Source organism: Hevea brasiliensis, chromosome 15, assembly GCF_030052815.1.
Source record: "Hevea brasiliensis isolate MT/VB/25A 57/8 chromosome 15, ASM3005281v1, whole genome shotgun sequence".
NCBI lineage: Eukaryota > Viridiplantae > Streptophyta > Magnoliopsida > Malpighiales > Euphorbiaceae > Hevea > Hevea brasiliensis.
The window spans coordinates 57,374,224-57,396,466 of NC_079507.1; the positions used below are offsets into that span (position 1 = coordinate 57,374,224).

The window sequence follows — 22,243 nt, forward strand, 5'->3', positions numbered from 1 at the left end:
TCAATAAAGGGTGTCAAAAATATTATAAATTGAAATATAATTTTTCCCTTAATTTCTATTGTCTTTAAATTCAAAAATATAGTTGTGTGCTTAGTATAGGACAAAAATTTCTTGAAGAAAACCAAAGTAGAAGTAAAGGAAACTTCATTTTTCCATTATTTACACAAGAAAAGGAAAACACTTCAAATCTTGCTTTGTGTAAACGAATTTACCTAATCTGTGCCATCTTTTCCAACATCTAACAATGGCCTTCCATGCCCCAAATTTAGCATTGAAAAGGACAAAAACCTTATTTATGACAAAAAAATGTGGTAATATGTATATGAGAATCCTAAAATTTCCATTCAATCATTTCAGGGGATGATGGGAACTTGGTGAGATCTACTTTCACTATCATCCACCTTAATTAGGCAGAGATTGTTATTGTTAAACTACAATTAGGATGTACTTATTTGTCTTAATTTCTTTCTATTGTCACACAATTAGCAGTTTATTTTCACTTGGCAATTAATTTCTTTAATCATTTTATTAGATAGGTTGTCTTCATTTTCATTTTCTCTTATACAGTGATTAAAACCATATATGTATTTAAGTAAAATATATGAGATTGACCTAACTGTTTATTAATATAAATAATATAATTGTTAAATTATTAAAATTTAGAAAATTTTATATTAAAAAATACACATTCACTTGTTCAAATTATATATACTATAAGCAATTACAATTTACAAAGCAAAATATCAAAAGGATGTTAGGAGCTTTAATATACAATTATGCAACCAAGGCCCAAAATTTTAAAAAAATTTTCTAATAAAATTAGAAAGCATAATTCCGCATTCACATGTGTCAGTTTTTAAATGAACAATTAGAAAATTATTTTTTTTAATTTTTAAAAAATTTAAATAAGATTTTAAAAATAATAAAAATTATGTTTTCCAAATAAAAAAATAATGACTTTAAATTATGTTATAACCTTTTTATATCTAAAATTGAATTATTATTATTATTATTTAGACAAATATTTATTTACAATGATAAAAAAAAATTATGTTATTATAAAATAAATAAATAATACATATTAAAAAATTTAAAATTAAAATGAGTTTTTAAATATGTATTACAATGATTTATTTTTTTTAATTATAGAAGATATGAATAATTTTTTATTTTTAAAATAGAAAATCGTTTTCTATCATTTACAAGTAAATATATTTTTCATGTTTTTATTATTTTTTATCAAAAATAAAAAATATAATTTTTTTAAAAAAATAAAAATAAAAAATTATTTTTCTTAAATAGACGTTAAGATTAATATATATATATATATATAAAAACCTTTGAGATTTGACATCAAAATATATATTTTGATGAATATAGTGAGAGCAAACTCACTTGCCAACTAGGGTAACTTTTAACATTTATCTTTACCTAAATTTATAGCAATTTGACTTCCATTAGTAACGTAGTAGCATGAAATTAGGTCACATACAATGCAAAAGTCCTCTCCAAATTAATGGGATGTGATGATTATTTAGTATTTCCTTTATCTTCCTATCAAGGGATTTCTTTAATTCCACATTTTCATTCTTAATGCCAAAAAGCTTACTACTAACAAATTACTTCTAATTAGTTGGAATGAGTCATCATTCTCAAAGTTCAAGCTTCGTTTTATTATTTAGTTATAATATTAAATTAATAAGATATATTTATATTATATATGTATAAGTATTTTCATATTTTAATAAAATTATCAAAGTTTATAAAATGAAAAATGACTTCTTATTTTAAAAAAGAGAGTCATTTTTTTAAAAAATAATTTAATTCTTTTTAATTAAAAAAATATTTTTCATTGACTATTTTTATGAATGCCTTAAATGTTAAAAATATAAAAAATATTTTTATTTTTTAGGAAAAAATATTAAAATTTAAAAAAATAAAAAGTGACTGAAATCATTGGCTTTATATAAAGAGTGAAGAAAAAAAAAATCCAAGCTAAATTACACTTACGTACTATATCTCACATATTATTGATGATTGCTTGATTGACGTATGATCAACCAACATTAATATACATTATCTCAATTGTATAATTATTGAGATAATGATGGTTGGATAGGTGGATTAATGATGGTTGGATAGGTGGATTAGGGGGCTCAAATTATTATTATTTGCCAATAATATATTGTCTAGCTAGTTATTAGTAAAAATAATTAACAAATTGGAAAATTTTCAAAAGAAATTAGTTGAAATATAATATTAGAATAAAATTATTTTATATTATATAATAATTACTCAATTATTAACATTCTAAATAAAAATACACGACTCAATTTTTAATCTTAACATTTTTTAATTATTATAAAGTGATATAATGAATTAGATTTAATGAACTTGTTAGTATGTTTCTTACCATGACAAATTGCAAACACAATATATCACAATATAATTTTTAAAAATTTATTTATCAATGAGATTTTTTCATAACAAAGAAGAAAGAAATGAATGAACTATAATTTAATAGTTGGCTATGGTATGCATAAGGTGATGAACCCAACAGTGTTTTGAATAAAAATCCTAACAATTATAAAAAGAAGATGGTTTTTAATTTTTTTTTAATTTTAATATTTATTTATTTTATATTGCCATATTAATTTAAATTTGTTATTAAATTTAAAATTTTTATTAAATCAAATTTATATTTATCAATTTTTTTATTTTATCCATTTTTTCAAATAATCTAATTAAAAAATAAAAATAAATAATAATAGCAAACTCTACTTAATTAAAAAATAAATTTCAAATTACAAAGAATAAAATGTTAACAAATAATAAAGATGCCCAAAAGAAAGTGTATGAGTAAGCATTGGTAGGATTCCTCCTAGCAAGAAATTTCTTATGGTCCCCATTTGTTATCTTATCTACTCTTTGCAGAAAGATGAGAACATTGGAATAATATAGTTTTTTTTTTTTTTCTTTTTAATTAAGTAACTAACACTCTTTGGTTACTAGTTCTTCCTACCAATTAATCAGCCACCACATTCCAGCCCAACACATTAATTAAAAAATAAATAAATAAAAATAGAACCCACTTTTATATCCTTTGAGATATTTTAAATTTTAAAAGACATGTGAGTACACTTATAAAATTTGATCGTAACTAATAATTATGATATTAGAATTTTATTTATTTTATAAGAAATAATTTGTATATAAAAAATATTTTTTAATATTTAGTTATAATATTAAATTATTTTTAATAAAGTCAAAATTTAATAAATAACAATAAATATATAATAATATTTTTAAATGATATAAGATATTGAAGTGTCAATATTATTTAATAAATAATTATTTAATTATTAAATAACATTATTAATTATTTAAAGTTTTGATAATTTTCGAAATATTAAACCTCTACTAGTTGACAAGAGAATTGAGAGAAGGGTTCAAGTACCAACATTTACCATTAAAAGGAGAGAGAGCTTTGGTCGTCGGGTGGAGAAGAAAAATAGTACAATATTTGCAAGTAGTGGAATGTGGGGTTGCCTATTAACAATTATTTAGCCGACACAATTAAATGATGGGGCCTTATACAAAAACACAAAATTAAATAAATTGCCTTAAATGTGATTACCATTGTATTTCAAAGATGCGCAACCATCACATTCTAACTACTTAATCATCTTCACATTCTGGTAAAAAAACAAAAAATCTTCACATTCCTTAGCTATCTAGCTAGCTACTGTGACTTGCATATATAACTTTAGAGCTTATAATGTAGTAATTGATTATATATTTTAATATTAATGTTTCACGTTTTTAATATTTGGTTTGTTTTTAAAGAACTCAAGTAAAAAATGAAAAACAAGAAACAGAGGGAAAGTTTCAAGAAAATAAACTGATCCTACGATCTCAATCCAGAGCAAATCAAGAACCCCACCAGGGGTTTGCTTCCAAGTCGCCATCCGATGGCACTGTCTGGATCCTAACCCGTGCCCCCCTCCCATAAATTTGTTGAACCAATACAACTAGTTTGATTCTTTGTTTTCTTTTAAAAGAAAACAAAAGATTTTCACTAGTGAAATTTGATTAGGATTAGCATGACTTTCATGCCTTCAATAAAAAAAAAAAAGGAAAAAAAAATGTTTTGGATTGATTTCATGCTTTGTTTGCCTAAGATTTGGATTGTAGAAAAGATATAATTAATTAATAATGATTAAATACAACAAGGGACATAATTTGAATAACATCATGTGAAATTAAAAAAGTTTATTTATGTGGAGTTTACTCTTTTTATTAGGCTCTTATTTGTTATTTTACTATTCTTAATTAGAGTTTCATCCTATTAAGTTAATCAAATTACCTAAGAAATAATAAAATTCATTCGAACTCAATTAAAAGGATAATAGTAAGGTTAGTGGTACAAGAAATTGAAATCTAAAAACACATGCATATCCCTTTTTCTAATATAGAACCCACTACAAAAAGCTTACAAAAAAAGCACAAGTTAATTAGTTGGCCGCGTGATAGAACTTCACCCCTACGGGCCACAGGTCAGATCATCAAAGATGTGCTGGAAAATAAATTCTTGATCTATTAATCAAGGTCCCACCATATTTTCCTCAAATTTAGTCTTTATGTGATAAACTTAATTGAAATGCTAACAAGGAAGCTTTTTACTTGGCCCATCACAGCACCATGAAATTAACTCCCGGAAAGGTTAATTAAAGTATTGAACCACTAAGGCTAATTTTAATAGAGTAAGAGAGACATACAGCCATACACCTCAGATGATTGCCTTCTCTTCCAATTCCAAGATTTTGCATCTGGATTGTCGAGGCTCAAACACATGCTTAAGAATGTCTCTCACAATTTCCACAGTATCCCCTTCTTTATTTGAATGAGGTCACCACCTTCACTGCATCCACCAACAAAATTCTCCCCATTAATGTGTTTTGTATCTCTGTTGGAGAATCCACCAGCTATCGCAAATCAATCAGATTTAAAGATTTATTCACATGCTACCACATTTGATGACTACTACAAGAGATTACAGAAGTTTCTACACGTGGGAGCTGACATAGAATGTACTTTACTTTGAGAGATGGATAAAGGATTTTTTTTTTTTCACACATTCACAGTGGAGCCCACCCAATGTAGTTAAAGACTTTAACTCAATCTAGCGAACAACTTGATTATCATGGGTAATCATTGGGCTAGTAAAATTTTAAATATTTAGTATAATATTGTTATAATGACTAAAGAAACTGAATAAACAAATAAAAAATAATAAAATATAAAAAAATTCTGTAATATATTCACTATAAAATACAAAAAAATAAATACTCAATACAACAAGTGAATAAAACAATTATGCACATAGCAAAACACAATTTTAAATTCATTTGTAATCAATAGATAAATATCTATAACCTAGAAAGAGAAATTCAAAATGTAAACATGTAGAAGTATGCAGGGAGCAAAGATCTGAGGAGGCTAAGGCAGCAGTTGCATGATTAACATGATATGATATTACCACTGTAGCAGAAAAACACAGAACAATGATAAACATTGTCTAGAGTAGAAATACAGGAAGCACCGAACAACTGGACTGGGTATAGTAGGTGGCAAAGCAAGAATAGCATCAATCTTCCTTGAAAGTAAGACAACTAAAAATGGGCACCCGGCAGGTCCAGTGGAGCCCCTTCTATTATGATACTCCTTCAACCAATATAAAAAATTATGTCTGTTTCTCAGTGGATAAAACCCAATATACACGAGAGTCATAAGCAGCCTGTTGAAGAAATCCCTCCTACCATCATCATCATCACCTTCCTTAATCATACAAGTCCACACCCACTTGCTCAATGATATTCACACATGCGGTTCTCCCCTGAAAAATTTGACACTAAAAGAAAAAAATAATCTTCCATGCATCACCAATCTAAAATTCCAGTTTGATGGGCCCTCTGAATATAATATACAAGTACAATGGATGTTATTAGCGTTTCTTGTCGAGACTATATGTAATAGCTTGCTTACCGATCTAAAATTCTAGCAATTCTTCCATCACCCAAACCAAATTCTCTATTATAACCATACAAAATAAAAGTAAAGAAAAAAAAAAAAGAGAAATATTTGTTTTTAGAGATATGAGTTTGAATGTTTGATGGAGAAAAAGGGATTTTTCTTTGCAGATATGAAGGAATCTTTTCATTAATTAGATCCAAAAGATATTATTTATAAGATATTAAATAATAATTTTATTGAAAAAGAAATTATCTTAACCGGGCCAAATTAAAAATTAGGCAATTTTGTCTTTACTCCACCTTAACCCTTTGATTTTCTTTTTTTCTATAGAACTCCATACACGGTTCCTATTATTTTGCACAATACACCTCTTTTGTATTCCATTTAAATATATGATGTGAACTTATTGCTCCATCTTAACCCTTTGATTTTTCAGAAATTTTAGAGTGAACTTATTATTCTATTTAAATATATGATATGGAATGATAAATTAATTATAAATTAATATTTATATAAATATAATTATTAATTTTTTTTTAAATAATTATTTAATAGTTATAGATTTTTTAAACCCACTCTTACATAGTTGCAATTGTTTACGGACAGCTAAGGCCAGTTCCAATTCCTCTCACTTTAATCTTGAATTGGATTGGAATCAGCTGGTCAATTTGGTTTAAACTACTTTCTTTTTCTTCAAAAATAAAAAATTGATAAAATTTCAAACGTTAAATTGACTTAATTTCGGATATCAAACCAAAACTAAAATTGAAACCGCCCTCAAATCAAAATCAAAACTGAATCGATTCTCTGTGCTCCAATTCAAGACATTCCATCAGTTTTTGTCCCTAACCGGGTTGGAATGGGCCCATATCCCTCTCTAAGCCGAGAACCTCGCCCACTTATTAAATTAAAGACACATCCTGGAAGGAAAAGACTATTCCAGAATAAATGGACCATTGAAAACTGGTGGTTCATATGATCTCAACCATTATCGTGGTCACTTCCTATGGTGCGACTATATTTTAACCAAGCAACATATAATCCATTATATGCAAATCACTGAAAACAAGAAATATATTTTCATGCATATTGAGACTGTTATAAAGATAAAAACAATAATGAAAAAAAAAAAATGAAGGTACATAAAGCAAGTACGAAAACGATCTTGTATGCAGGTTCATACATGTGAACGGATTTGTGAGACAATAAATTAGATAAAACATGCTAATTCAATGGCTAAAATAATCATTGCAGGAGTGAGATATGTAGGTACTGATTAATTAACTTGTTCTCCAAACAAAAGCCCCTCAAGTCATCTTTATGAAGTTAGATTCTTTATGCACCGTCTTCTCAAATGCATTGGTTAGTGACCCATCAAGCAAAACCATCCAAAATGTAATCATTTAAAAAAGTTTCAGTTCTTTAACTTCAAATATGACAGCATGTTTTCCATTGTGCATTTAATTGGATTGCGGTTCTCTCTAGTGCCATACTAATTGTGCATGTTTCTATTGTGTACTTTTGTCCCATGAAATGCCATATCTGCTCCTTCCTTGCATGTAAGACAAACTTCGCATAAGACTTGAGCATATGGGCTTCATGGTACAGAAAATTTGGATGTATTCATATAATTCTCTGTACGGCTCACAAAGGGAAAGGCCAATTCGAATAAGGAAACATTGATTGGCGCCATAGTTAGGGTTCTGTGGATACAGCTTGCAGTCCACCAAGGGAGGAACCATCTTAGAGACTGAAAGTAAGGAAAAAAAAAAAAAAAAAAAAAGGCTGTTGGCAACTCGATATTGACAATTAGCTTCCACAATGGCGATATGGTGTGTCAGCAATGATTTTGCGTGGATCATGTACCAGCTATACCATGGACCACAGTCCACAACTGTTAACATTGGTGGTGGACCACCAAATTATGTATATCTGATATGGGCAGTGGTCAGTTGGCCGACAGATCAAAGTACTAAAGAATGGCAAGTACTCAGCTCGCTAGGCCAAGAAATATATATATATATATATATATATATATATATATATATATGTGTGTGTGTGTGCGTACGCGGCGCGAGCGCGTGCGTCAATAAATGTCGGCCAATTTATAAGTCTCGCTGAATCTCGACCAACAAAAAAAAGTTTCAATGAAGGTCAACATCTGCTTGATAACCTCTTTAGCTCCTAGACCCAACAATAAAAAAATGGGCTTGATTAACAGAAGGGCTCAATGTGGGACTCACCAAATTTCAAGCCCAAATAAAAGGTCAATAACAGTTAAATGGTTAACATAATGTCTGACTGAAAAAGAAAATTAGGTACAAATTAAGTATTTGTCACAAATGAGGATAATAAAATCCATTTGGAAACAATTCTCTGAAAGTCATTTCTGGAGATCTATAGAACTAAAAGAAGACCAGAGCATAGAGCTTAAAAGAAGAAAGTAGTAGTAACAAAAAGCATACACCGTATATAGAGGTAGCAAATTTATGGCATACATTACCCCCAAGAAAATAATGTGGTCATATAAAAATTTATTCCGACTCAAAAAAGGTTTGGGATTGGCTAAATGCCGCACATACTGACTCAACAAAGGTTTAGGATTGGTTAAATGCCACACTAGTAAATCATTTTCAATACCAAAATATATGCAAGGACTAGTAGATAAGCCATAGTATTCTCATCATAAGAAATTAGCATCCTCACCACTGTCGCCCCATCCCCACCACTCCTTTGGGAATTAAGACCACAACTGCTGCTGTCCTCTCCAAGCATTTAGTGTCTTGTATTACTTCATATTTGTTATCTACAATGCATACAAGTAAATTTCATTTTTCTGGCTTACTTTTCCTAATGTAAATGCACATTTGTTCTAATACATTTGGAAATATTTATCAATAGTATCGGATCCCAATGGACAATGGTTAAAAATTTGGATTAAAAGAAAATTAAGTTTTCTCAATTTTTACCTTGCCCTTGCAGCCTCTAGACCTCTTTGAAGAACCTCCACTTAGGGGTGTGCAAACGGTCGGTTCGGTTCCGAACCGAACCGAACCGATAAAACCGAAAATCGAAAATCGAAAATTTTAAAAACCGAACCGAACCGATAAATTTCGGTTCGGTTTGGTTTTAAACCGATCAAACCGAAATTTATAAAATTTCATATTTTTAACATTAAATCTAAATAATAAAAACATAAAAACAAAAAAAATTAGAAATCAAAACTCAAAAATCTTTAGGTTCGGTTCGGTTTTCTTTGATTTCGGTTCGGTTCAATTCGGTTCGATTCAATTTAATTCGTTTTTTTTTTATTTCCTATATATATTAATAATTTCGGTTCGGTTCGGTTTTTTTGATTTTTTTATGAAAATAACCGAACCGAACCGATTAACCAAAATTATAAACCGAACCGAACCGATTAAATTTTAAAATCGAACCGATTGAACCGAATTAATCAGTTTGGTTCGGTTTTTCGATTTAAACTGAAAACTGCACACCCCTACCTCCACTAGACATTTTCTATATATTTTTGGAGAAAAACCAAATTTAAAGAAATTGGAGTTTGGGAAAAAAATATTAGATGAAATATTGCGTGAAAAAAAACAATTATTTAGGAATTTAGAGTAGAAAAAAAATGAGAGTTAGGAATAATGAGAAGACTAAGGGAAAAGAATAGGGAGCTTTAGAATGAAGAGAAGTAGAAAAAATGGTTGATGTGGTTAGGAAATTGAATTTGATGGGTATTTATAGGAAATTTTTAAATTTTTTATTTTTCTAAAATACCCCTAAAACTAACTGTTATATAACTATTATTGAGGATAAAATAGTCATTTCCCTATTGCTTTTTTAATCCCCCAGCAAGAAATGTTCCACACGTTCTGATTTGAATCTATTGACAATGGTTTACCATCCCACAATCAATAATTCCATAGAGTCCTTCCTTGAAAGATAGAAATTTCATTCAGAAACTTTTGTAGCAACTACATATAACTATCACCTCAGTTAAAGCTTCTAAATTCGTGTATAGTGTATTTTCCTGTTGAGCTGGATCTCTTGTTTAACTAGGTCTCAACCTTTTGCAACAACTGCACTAGGCACTAATAGTCAGAGTAGAAAATTAGGTTTCACTATCCCATAGATCTATTTTCATATCAAAGCTGATGCTAAGCTAAAGACTAAGGCAGGTTATCTGAAATTAAAAGGGTAAAGATGTCTCAGAGTTAGTGTTTGGAATAAACATTGCTAGAAACAAATTGCCAATCTTTAGCAGCCCCTCATCAGAAAGCAGAATAGAACTAAAAGAAATATTTATACACATAGAAAATATTCCACATCCCCTTATACACTGCTTAAACTTGTACTATCTGGCCATTAATTCTAAGAGATTAAGTTACAACGTTTCTCGATCTCCACCAAGACTGCACTGGTTCCCAGTGAGGAAAGCAGAGTAGTAACTGAAATATTTAATGAATAGTCCAGACACAAGGAAATCTTAGTGATGATTGTGCTAGTGTCATTTTCTTGTCCCAAATGACCACTTAGTTTTTCTATAAATTGGGCTTTATAAAGCTGAAAGCAGGAGAAAGTATCTTTGTATCAGTCATGCCATAATAAATTCATTGTCTTGGTTTATGCAATTTAAAAAATGCAGGGAAAATATATTAATGGAAAGAAAAACCATAAGCACTTTGAAATGAGTCTTACCCTAAGGAAAGAAACTTCGTCCTCTGTACGGGGACTTTAATAACAAATGAAGCAACATGGCAGAGATTGAAATCTATTAAATCTTTGCTTAAGAAACAAGAACACGAGTAAATTGGCTACACCAGAAAATGAAAATTAGAAGAGGATAGGAAAACATGCCAATGCGGATACAACAAGGGAACAAGGAGAACAATAAAGAACTGATGTCTCCTCCATTTGATAGAGAAGATCCAGTATATCCATGCATGCCTCAATATCAACAAGTTCCCCAACTTTAACCACTCCCCAACTTTTGATAGAGAAGATCCAGTATTTCTAAAATATATATATATATATAAAAAACTTAATTTCCTTAAGTAAATTAGGATTCCTCAGGTTGTGGGTGTTTTATTCAGGTGAAATTATGAAAGTAAGCAGAGTTGCACTAGTAACACTAAAGTGAGAAGTTTGGCACAAGGAATTTCTACAAATTAAAAGGCATCACATTGGTTGAAAATAAGCGTGTTGAAGAAAGGGGTGATATCTACAATCAAAATTGCAAGAAAGAAAGCATTCAAGTGAAAAATTGACTTTTACCAGAATTGTAAAGAAATAATTCTATTTGATTTGGAGGTGGAGATTTGTTTAATCCAAATTCAAATAGAATTAGAGATTAGAGTTAAAATTTAATATATATATATTGACGAGGGATTCCAAGTCCATGTGGAACTTGGCTTGGTGTTTCCATCTTGTGTGCGTATAAAAGGAGAATTGATTCTCCTTGTTTAGTTCATGCCATGTGTGCTTCAATACTAAATTGAGAGGTGAGTTTTTGTGTATTGTGTAAGTGGCAGTGAGATTAAATAGTAAAAAAATTTTTGTGTGGTGAGTTATAAATTTAAGCAGTTAAGATTTTGTGAGTAAGAAAAATAATTAATGATTGTAAATTATTTCTTTCTTAATAGTGAATTTGTAGTGTGGAGTAGGCTTTTAGCTTTCATTTGGTTCCCTTAATTGTGCAGTAGAATAGTAGAAATGACAAAGGAAAAAAGGAGAAAATAAGAGAAATTTGATTTCTTAATTTTCTTCAAAGCCTCCAAACAAAAATTCCTCTCCAATTTGGAGTGAAAATGAGGGACATAAGAAAATAAAAACTATATATAAAGGTTGAATTTTTGAATATACCCTTGCATTATATAAATAGTAAAAGGTTATATGATGAGGGTATAACAATAAAAATAAACTACAAACTTTTTTTTTTTCTATCCACTTCCTCACATAAGGTAACCAAATAATATAATGGAAAATATACTACTTTTCTTTTCCTCTACTTAATTTCTTTTCACTTCCAATACATGATTAAGGGAACAAACAAAGGCTAAATAGAGGAAAAGAATAGAAATATATTTTTCATTATATTGTTTGGTTAGTTATGTTAGAAAATGGATACAAAGGAAAAGAAATAAATTTATAAAGTCTATTTTTATTGTTATATCCTTATCATTTACCCCTTTGCTATTTTATATGATGCAAGTGTATATTAATAATTTCAATCTCTATAATTTTTTTACTTTATCATTTCCCTCCTTTTCATCCTAAATTGATGGGAAATGTTCTAGAGACTTGGAGAAAAATTAGGAAATTTAATTTTTATTGTTTTTTCCTCTTTCCTTTCCCTAATCACTATCCAAACAAAAGAAAATAGAGAAATAATATTTCTTTTCTCTTCTTTTCTTTACCATGATCCATTCACTTCCCTCAAAACAAACAAAACAGAATCACTTTAAATTTTGTGAGTTAATTTTTATAACAGTAATTCAGGCTAAGTATTACTCACTACCAATTCATGTAAATATCTAATATAAATCAAAAATATACAAAGTCACACGAGTTTCCATAGTCTAGTAACTTCTCCAAATTGAACTTCCATTTAACAACTACGGATAATGACTATAGAAATTTGGATGGACAACTAGCAATCAACCACTCTACCATCTCAACGATTATATCTTAGAAAAATTAAAGCAAAACAAATTGTGTTAAAATATAGATTATACCTGTAGAGAGAAGGATAGAATCGATCAGCGAAGAGAAACAATGCAGTGTATTTGACGATCGGAGCAACTTCAAGTCGCTATAAATTTTTTGAGCCATAAAAAAAAATAACTAAACTACATTATGGAGTGAACAAAAATTCCAAATATATTGGAGTGTTTGTGTGTGTGTGTTCATACTGCCATGAGCAGATTCGATGAGGAACTCCACAGCTTGAACTCGGAGTTTGAAGGAGCTGTCGCAATTCCTCCACATCGCTGTTTCTCTCTAAAAACTCAAATAAACGGGAAACGCGCAGATTTTGGTGTGGATTTTTGCGGAAGCTTTCAAAATTGGGAAATGCCTCTTAAGTCTCAGCGTCAACGAGCTTTAAGAAATTCGTTTCGCGGTTCGTGCAAACTGTCATCTTGTATCGCCACGTGGCTTTAAGAATTGTACCCGGGATCCGGTTTGTATTAATGATCAGCTATTGGGCCTAAACTAACAACTGTTCTGGGCCCAAAGTCAGCTCTCTAATATTTATATTTATTTTAATTTTATTCTAATATACTTCTAAAAGAAGTTTAATTGTTTGTATATTTGCTTGAAACAATTATTTTCATTTTAGATCTATCTCCTTTTATTCTATTTTATGAAACAGAAAGCAAGTACTATATTTATGACACCAATATATATTTAAAAATACTTATATTCCATCTATGTATATATCAAATTTAATTTATTTATTTTTATTTAATATAAATTATTATTTATTTTTTAAAAATTGATAAAGGTAATTACTCTTTCGTCATACTTTATAATTAGTGTTTAATTTTATTAATGCTTTAACCCCTAATTAATTCATTTACTCTTCCGGACACTATAGCCCTCCAAAATGGTATTTATGGGCCAGTACCGTCTAACGAGCATGTCTAGTTTGCATATTCCTGCTAGTTGTCCAAGTAATGATGCTCGGTCATCATATCCCAATCACTTGAAATGTCCAATAGTGGATAAAGATCTCATGATTTTCGTCGTGTTTATGGTCCTAACATTCATAGGACTACCAAATGAAGTGACTCCCAATTTTATTCTGGTACTAACTTTTAATTCTAGTAGGGATCAATTAAAGCTTATATTAAAGCTATCAGATTTGCATGATAATCTCTTAATCACTTTCTCTTTCATATACTAGTTTAGTCTCTTATACTAACTTAAGTATTAGAATGGCGATTAGTCCACCCACTGTTCTTTCATATTATCTTGTAAATTCAAGATCCATAAACCATACCCGCAAGAGAGCATAACAACATTATTGACTTTGTCTGTGGAAAAGATTATCTCAAAAATTCTTTTTTATCAACAAACAAATCTTGTTATCACAGTTTTTCTACATCCCTAAATTCGCCATGGCTTCAGATCCACCACCACTAATAGATCCATCGCCACCACTGTTGAATCCCCTACTGGTAATGGCACCACTAATGGTGCTACAACTGTAAACAATACCCCAACATAGTCTCCCATGACTCTAGAAACAAATGATGCAATGTATTAATGAATTGGAAGCAAAAAAGGTTGGTTCGAAAAATCAGAATTTATGACTCGAAAACGCCAGAGCTCCAGAGAACAATGCAATTCTAGATCCTGTTAATGCTCGGCGATCAAAGGGCAAATAGAAGATAGGTAATTTTGAAGTTAACTTGGTTAGGAGAGCCATTGACTAGGGAAAGGTCAAAGCCCCTCCAAAAATCCAATTCAATTATGACCTTGATAAAGATTTTGGTGTTGGTGGTTACTCACCCTTGTTAGATCCAACCTAGTAGAGCCTTTTCCACCTGAGATTAGGCTATCTAGCCTGGACAAGTATGATGGTTAAATATAATTCAAGGAATCATTTGGCCAATTTCAGAACCACAATACAGTTCCAAAACGCCAATTTTAAAACCACAATGCAAATTAAAAGTATGTTTATTTATTTTTTTTAAGTCATATATGTTAATTATAGTAAAAAAAATTGAAAATTTTAATTTATTTAATTTTAATTAAAATTTTTAATTAAAATTTTATAATTTTAAAAAGCATTTCAATATTATTAAATTAAAATTCATAAACAAAATCATTCGTCTATATTAAAAGACATTATAATCTTATTATTTCATGCAATCATCTTAAACAACCATAAAAGATGCAAATGCAGAATTGGTATATACAAAACCAGACAAATTAAAACATCCATAATTTCTTTTAAATATTTGGAGTTGTTAATCCATATATTTAATTAATTATATATATTACAAACGCTTTATATAAAAAAAAAAAAAATGACCTACAGCTACCCTATTACAAGCGTTGAGGATGATGTACCCACTCCAACTCATTTTTGTTTGCTTTTTCAACCTTTATTTGCTTAATTAGATCTTATGGTTGAGATTGGCATATCAATTAAACTACCCTAATCATTAGAAATTGAAATTAATTAACTGGCCATATAAATGTCGCATGCCTGTGTGGGGATTAGTATACAACACCCTAATTGGGAACATCTGATTGGACAATTTTTTTTGGAAAGATAGTGTTATTAGACCAATGGCAAGCCTTAAATTACTATTAATAATAAATTAATCTGGCCTTACTATAAGTTTATAATCCATAGAAAATGATAGGATAGAATATGACAACTCCTCTACCATAAAGAAACATGGAAAACAACGAAACCCGTCACTGTACACTCATCAGCAGATTCAAGCAACTACAGTATAATATATAAGCTTCTTATATATATAATAATTTTCATTACCCTTCTTCTACTTTTTCTTCTTTTATAATAATTATACATAACACAACTTGATTAATTTTATAACTAAGTATATATATATGTGTATGTCTTTAAATCCTTAAGCTTAATCTGCCATTACATAGAAATTTGAGGGAAGACGGCATGTCAAACTTGTTTGTTATTTGATCAAATCTCTCGGATAGGAAGAAGTTTTGAAGTCCTTTCAATGTTTGTAGAACCTCAACTTCTGCAGAAAATATTGCCTTAACTGGTCTATGATCAGACAATTTTGCCTCACCTCTACCATATAAATGTTGCTTTAATCCTTCTCCGTACCAAATAATCCGGTCGCACCTGTATCAAGCAAGAACAAGAGATTAAAACTAATAATAATAATCAAGAACTTATCTCGATCTATCACAATAATCTTTCGTCATCTAATCTTGAATGAACGTAGTTGAAGTACTATCAAGAAAATTACCATGCTGGAGCTCGACATTTTTCACTTTTCTTGCCTTCGAGGCATCCAAAGTATACATTAGAATTAGGGCAATATTTGTAAGTGGGAGCAAATTTGATTATTCCTTCATGCCAACCTTCAAATGCTTGACCAGTCATGAGCTCCATCCTCAGCTTCATTGCCATAACAACGAGAAGTCTAAAGATGAGTTTTAAATTTAAGTATTTATAAAATTAGAATATTTGTACTACAGATATACCTGATCATTTTCTAATAAGGCATTCCATTCTTTTCTATTCACCAATAATCGAGTCGTTTCTTCTGGTAGTGAAATTCTGTAATTCAAATCTCCAAGCAAAATCACACGGCTGCACCATGTGGAGAAAAATTAATTATATCAGATATCATCACCAAGATTAAGCTAATTTGATTTTATTTTCTTTAATGAACAAGACAAAAAAGAACGCATGTTATAGTGTTATCAGTTATGTATATATTAATCCAAGTAGCTTGATGGGCTTAAAGAACATTTTCAACTTTCTGATTAAAAAGTGCAACTTGCTATAAGAAAAGGGTTTATACAGATATTTTATAAACAACTATAGATGAGTTTACTTAGCATAGAAATCATCTCTTTCAGGCGGTTTAGCTACCCACTATTTCAATTTTCAATGAACCCACCTCATTTTCAATCCTTCAACAAGTGCCCTAATTTTTAAACCATAAACAGAAGGTGATTAGCATAATTATAATTAAAAAGTGATCTTCCGTTAATTTTATAAATCTTTGGCGGCCTCAAGCGACAAATTCAAAGTTAAAACAAGTTAGCTATAGCAATAATGGTCGTTAATATAATTTAAGCTCTTTTGTTTATTGTCAAGCAGTGTCTTATGCTCATGGTTAGTAGTGAGACCAAGTGTTGAATAATCATTGATTAAGAAGGTATATTAACATAATAACAAATTGGGTTTTGGACGGTTTCAACTTATAATTAATAATAAAAAAAATCTAATTACTAATCAATTAAATTTCACATACTCGTGATCTAGAATCTTTCTTGGTAAATCAAGTGAAGGGCCTCTAGGGAAGCTGGTTCGCGACAGGATTTCGGCTACATCTGAGTTTCTATGCTTTTCATCCCCTTCTTTACCCCCTGATGCTAGATGACTGCAGACGAAACAGAAGCTTGTTTCATGTAAACGAAATCTAACTGACACAGAACCCTGCAAATTAAATCAAACTCACTTTTAAAGACATCGGGAACAAAAATAAGTTATTGGAAATACTTACTGCAATTAATGCATTGGAAGTTCATAAAAAAAAAAAAAATTAAAGACTAGCTAGCTTCCATTGTCGTGCTGTACTTAATGTTGCACTTTTTATTACTTTTTGTCTATTGAAACGGCAAATTTTTGTATATTTAGGTATGTTGTGTACCTTGGATTGTTTTACAACTATCCCCAGCTGCACTTCTCCCACAGTTAATGAAATCATCTTCATGTCCAGGAAAAAAAGAAAAGAAAAGAAAAGAAACGTGCACGATGCATATGCTTACATATATGATATGATTTGATATAGGTTTAATGGCGAGTTCAATTAAATTATGCTTTTGGGTAAAAATAATATATATATTTGTATACCTTATTCCCAAGGCAACCCATGATGCCACAGCCAACACAAGAGACACTAGGATGCCGGATATAAGGACGAAGATCACTTCGAACCCAAACTGATATTAATACTCCAACCATTTGCTTGCTAACAACGCAGCGGAAGTCTTGAGGAATATTGCTGCTTTCGATTGTCCTTTCATCTTTAATAGGAGGAAGTAAATTTTTTCTTTTCTCAATATTAATCAGCAGATCATTGTCGTCTCCACTGCAGCATTGAATCTTCTTGTTCAATGCTTGTCGAATCAAGGAATTCCATTTCATGGAAATCTTGCTATTCTCATAACCAAGAACATTCGATGCTCTAAGCGGCACAATCTCTTGAAACCTGTAAATTCGAATCTCAGTTAGAACCTTATTGACTAAAAAGGAAGATTATGAATATATATGTAGATAAATACCCAAGAACATATATGTCACAGATTTTTGGAGTGTCTAGCCAATCCGCCATATCTAAATCTTCACTTGGTGCAATCCCACCAACATTCCACGTGCTAACGAAAACCCTTTACGAGAGTATATATTCATGAAAATGAGAATCAATAATTATGAATTAATAAATTAAAGAATAAAAGATACATCAGCAAGCTATCTCGTATGCTGCTCACTTGTAGTTGTGTGTGTCCTTCTGATGATCGTAGATTCTGTCAGCGCTCAAAGATGGTCGAACCAAGTTTGGAATCTCCAGCAAGTTAACTTCTTTGTTGCTTGGAAAATCTGCGACAAAGTTGTTGCTCCCCAATCTTTTTCTAAGGATCTTGTTAGCTACCAATCTTGGCCACATGATCTATGTAAATCACAAGCTGTTAGTATACAGAGAAAACCAAGAAGTTGGAGAGAAGAAGAAGAAGAAAAAGAAGGGCTCAGTACTTCTCCTTGGTTTGGTCCTTCTATGGTGAAACACATAGAGATGGGAAGGGGAAGAAGAGGATGAGAGGAGAAAGGGTTAGACAGAGAATGCCAAAAGAGATAAAAAGAAATGGCAGGGACAGATCATGCTGAGAATTAGAGAGAAAGACCTCTGCAAGTTGGAGGGAAGAAGCACTTACTGTGACGTGGATGATGATTGATGCACCTTAATTTCTTTACTTGAATCAAACTTACAACCATATACTTAGAGAGAGAAAACTAAAAACCTTTGCTCTGTTCTTGCGGCTTTAATATTTTCTGCTTCTTGGGATCCTTGGTTGGGTTGGTAAAATTCACTTTCAACCCCGTAAACCTTTGATTTTTAGTTTATTTGTGCGTATACCTTTCACTTATTTATTTTTAAATCCATATATGAACAAAAATTTTTGCATTCATCAAACGTATTATACCGAATTAATTAATAAAGAAAAGATACTAATGGTTAATAGAATATATCGAAAATTGAATTTTTATTGTTTATTACTTATGTAGTGCAATTTTTTAAATAATTCTTTTTTTCAATTAGATATTAATTTTTTTTTAAAGTAAAAAGTTTGTGGATAAGATATAATTGAAAAATAATGGTTAAATAAAAAATTAGCAAAAAAATTTAGGGCTTGAAGTTGAAATTTTGTAATTTGATTTGAAGGATACGCTTATGCTGTTGTTTATGGTGGGGGATTTGCAAGTGGGAAGGAGAAGGGGGTCCACCCCGCAATATCTATTCAACAAATAACTATTGGTGCTTTTGCTGACATGGCAATTGGATATTGTTTTATTTTAATATAGTTTTCGAGGACAATTTAATTAATTTCTATTTTATTTGTCTTTTATGTTGGACTATTCGTTTCCATCCAATCACTACTTGCCATGTCAGCAAAACAATTTATTTCTTTGATTTACTTTTATTTTTCTGCAGGAAATTAATGAACGGTCCAGATGATGATCTAATAATGGCTGAATAATGATCCAAAACGTATATATGGCATACACTTTCTCATCATTTTTCAATATTGACCAATCAGAAGCCTCTTATTTATTTATTTTTTTTTTTATTTTTTAACACATAAATTCAGACAGCTTCTTCTTGAGGTGGCATCTAGGTCCACCTATAGTACGCATGCAAATTCTTCGAATTTTCCAGAATTACTTCAGAGATTATTTATTTTTATTTTTTTTATTCCAAATTGATTTTACATTTCTTAAATTATTTTATCTAATTTTCAAATAGCTAGTGAATATTAATGCAGCATTTATTTATACAATTAACATGATTTTGCATCATCTAACGATATTCTACTCCCAAAGTATTCATACTTTGAGTACCGAAATTGTTTTTTTAATAAAAATATCATTTAAATGTTATTAAAAAAATTATTTTATTATTTTTAATATTTTTTAATACTCTTTAACTAGCATATTTAGAAAGTAATTTCTTCAATAGTAATTCTAATAATAATACTAAATAAGTCTATAATTTATTTACAGACTATGATAAAGAGTAGAATTATTATTATTATTTTAAATATTTAAAACTTTATTTAAAAATATTAATTATTTTAATAATTATTAATTATTAATAATTATCAATTATTTTATTAACTGTTATTAATGACTAAATATTTATATATTGATTTAGAATAAAAGTGATTAGTAAAAATAATTGTTGAATTAAAAATAGTGATATCATTTTGTTAACTTTAGTCAAAATACTCGCTCAACCTCTAAAAATTAATAGAAATAATTTTTCATGAATTACTCCTTAAACCTCTAAATAATAATATAAATACTACGCAATTGAACAATATAAATAAAAATATATAATATTTTAACTCTGATCAAAATACTAAACTTTACTTTAAAAGTTATTGTCAAACATAGTCAAAATATATGAGAGATAATATTTCATTAACTACTATCTTAATATCTAAATATTAATATAAATATTATGCCATCAAATAATATGAATAAATACTACTTTAAAAGCTATTGTCGAATAGGGTCAAAACCTACGAGAGATAATATTTCATGAATCACTACCTTAATATCTAAATATTAATATAAATATTATGCCATCAAATAATATAAATAAAATATGTAAGGTCAAAATACTAAATACTACTTTAAAAATGATTGTCTAACAGGACCTAAACATTATTTTTTTTATAAATATTTATTTTTATTAGAGAAATAAATGAAATAACAAAAAATTATTTATAAGCAAAAAAAGGCAATTATTAAAAGAAAAATACTTATTTTCTTTTAATAAAATGAATTTTTTTTCTTATTTAAAGAAAGAAGATAACAAAAATCAAAATGGAAATTAAAGAAAATTATTACGAAAAAAATGTGCAATTTATATAAAAATGTAAAAACTTAATAATTTATTATGTGTTAGATTTTTGTGTTGTTAACTAGGATTTAATAATTTTAGAATTATCATAGTCTAAACACTTTATCCTTTTAAATTATGAAATAAATACTCAATTATTAATTTAGTAATAATATTACTTTTTTTCATTTTTAACAAATAGTTCCTTTATGATACCAAAAAAATAATAATAATTTATAGAAAGTCAGCGCGTGGAGCCACTGATGTCGGCAGGTATTAATGAACGTGTAATCCTGATTAAGAAGAATTAAATATTGTTAAACAATGCTTGTGTCGTGTATTGGATATTTTTTTTTTTATAATTAAAGAGACCTTCATGACTTTGGAATAGTATCTAACCTAACCCTAGAGCCTAGAGGAAAAAGAGCCAAAAAAAAAAATTCATAATTTTTAATTTTAGAAAATGAATATATGTAGATACGTCCTACATCTCTTGATCATCATTCACCAATATCATATTTATAAACCACAAATCAAAATTCAAAGTATTTTATAATTTTTTTTTCTAAATAGATCATACACACACTCATAACAGTGATAAATTATTATTAAAATTATGATAATTTTAATAAAATTTTTATTCTTATATAACCCACACACGCACACATTCCTATATAATCCATACATACATATACACTCCACATTTGATGTGAGATCCCGAAGGATCAACTTCTGGACATGTTTAACTCAGTCATAGACTTCAACCAGAACCACACCAGAACACTTAGCTCTTCACTATTCTCACTCAGGCTCCTTTCTTTTTTATTTTATTTTATTTTATTTTTTATAGATATAACACATGCACACTCAGGTCAGTGATAGAAATGAATCGCTGTTAAAACCAATTTTAATAAAGTTCTAACTAATATACATTGTGCACTCTACATTCAATGTGGGATTTAAAGGTTCTAAGTATTTTATAATTTACACTATCCTATTATGATAAAGATATTCTCACCCATTTCTATATTGAAAACTATCCCACAATAAATCTTAAATAATCTTGCAAGTGGTTCATTTTTTCAAATGGATTATCTTGAATTAGTGGATTTGAGTAGGCTACATCTATTTAATTGGTTTTTTAAATTTAATTATTTTCATTTATTAATATATATATTTAATAATTTTAATTGAAATTTAAATTTAAAACTTTATAATTTTAAAAATAATTTCAATATTATTAAATTAAAATTTATTAATAATAAATTAAAAATTAAATATTATAATAAAAATTAAAAAATAATTATTTATATTGTATTACCTTATTTATTTTTTTTGGGGGA

The 22,243-nt window shown here is 29.0% G+C and overlaps 1 protein-coding gene across 1 annotated transcript; it reads right to left on the reverse strand.

The window, feature by feature from the left end:
• Positions 1–15,634: 15,634 nt before the first annotated feature.
• LOC110668901 (type IV inositol polyphosphate 5-phosphatase 9-like) lies at positions 15,635–18,443 on the reverse strand. Its single transcript, XM_021830294.2, has 7 exons — positions 18,268–18,443; positions 18,061–18,165; positions 17,630–17,987; positions 17,028–17,212; positions 16,249–16,357; positions 16,011–16,162; positions 15,635–15,883 (listed from the first exon to the last, which is right to left on the reverse strand). The coding sequence occupies exons 1-7, from the start codon at positions 18,441–18,443 to the stop codon at positions 15,640–15,642; spliced, it is 1,329 nt and encodes a 442-aa protein (XP_021685986.2). The 3' UTR covers positions 15,635–15,639.
• Between the last annotated feature and the right edge of the window lie 3,800 nt (positions 18,444–22,243).

Excerpts from the sequence above, each read along its gene's own strand:
- LOC110668901 (XM_021830294.2), bottom strand. The coding sequence starts at position 18,443 with ATGTGGCCAAGATTGGTAGCTAACAAGATCCTTAGAAAAAGATTGGGG. Across the intron at positions 17,988-18,060 it reads TGTGACATATATGTTCTTGG|GTTTCAAGAGATTGTGCCGC; the intron begins GTATTTATCTAC and ends TCGAATTTACAG. Across the intron at positions 15,884-16,010 it reads AAATGTCGAGCTCCAGCATG|GTGCGACCGGATTATTTGGT; the intron begins GTAATTTTCTTG and ends TGCTTGATACAG.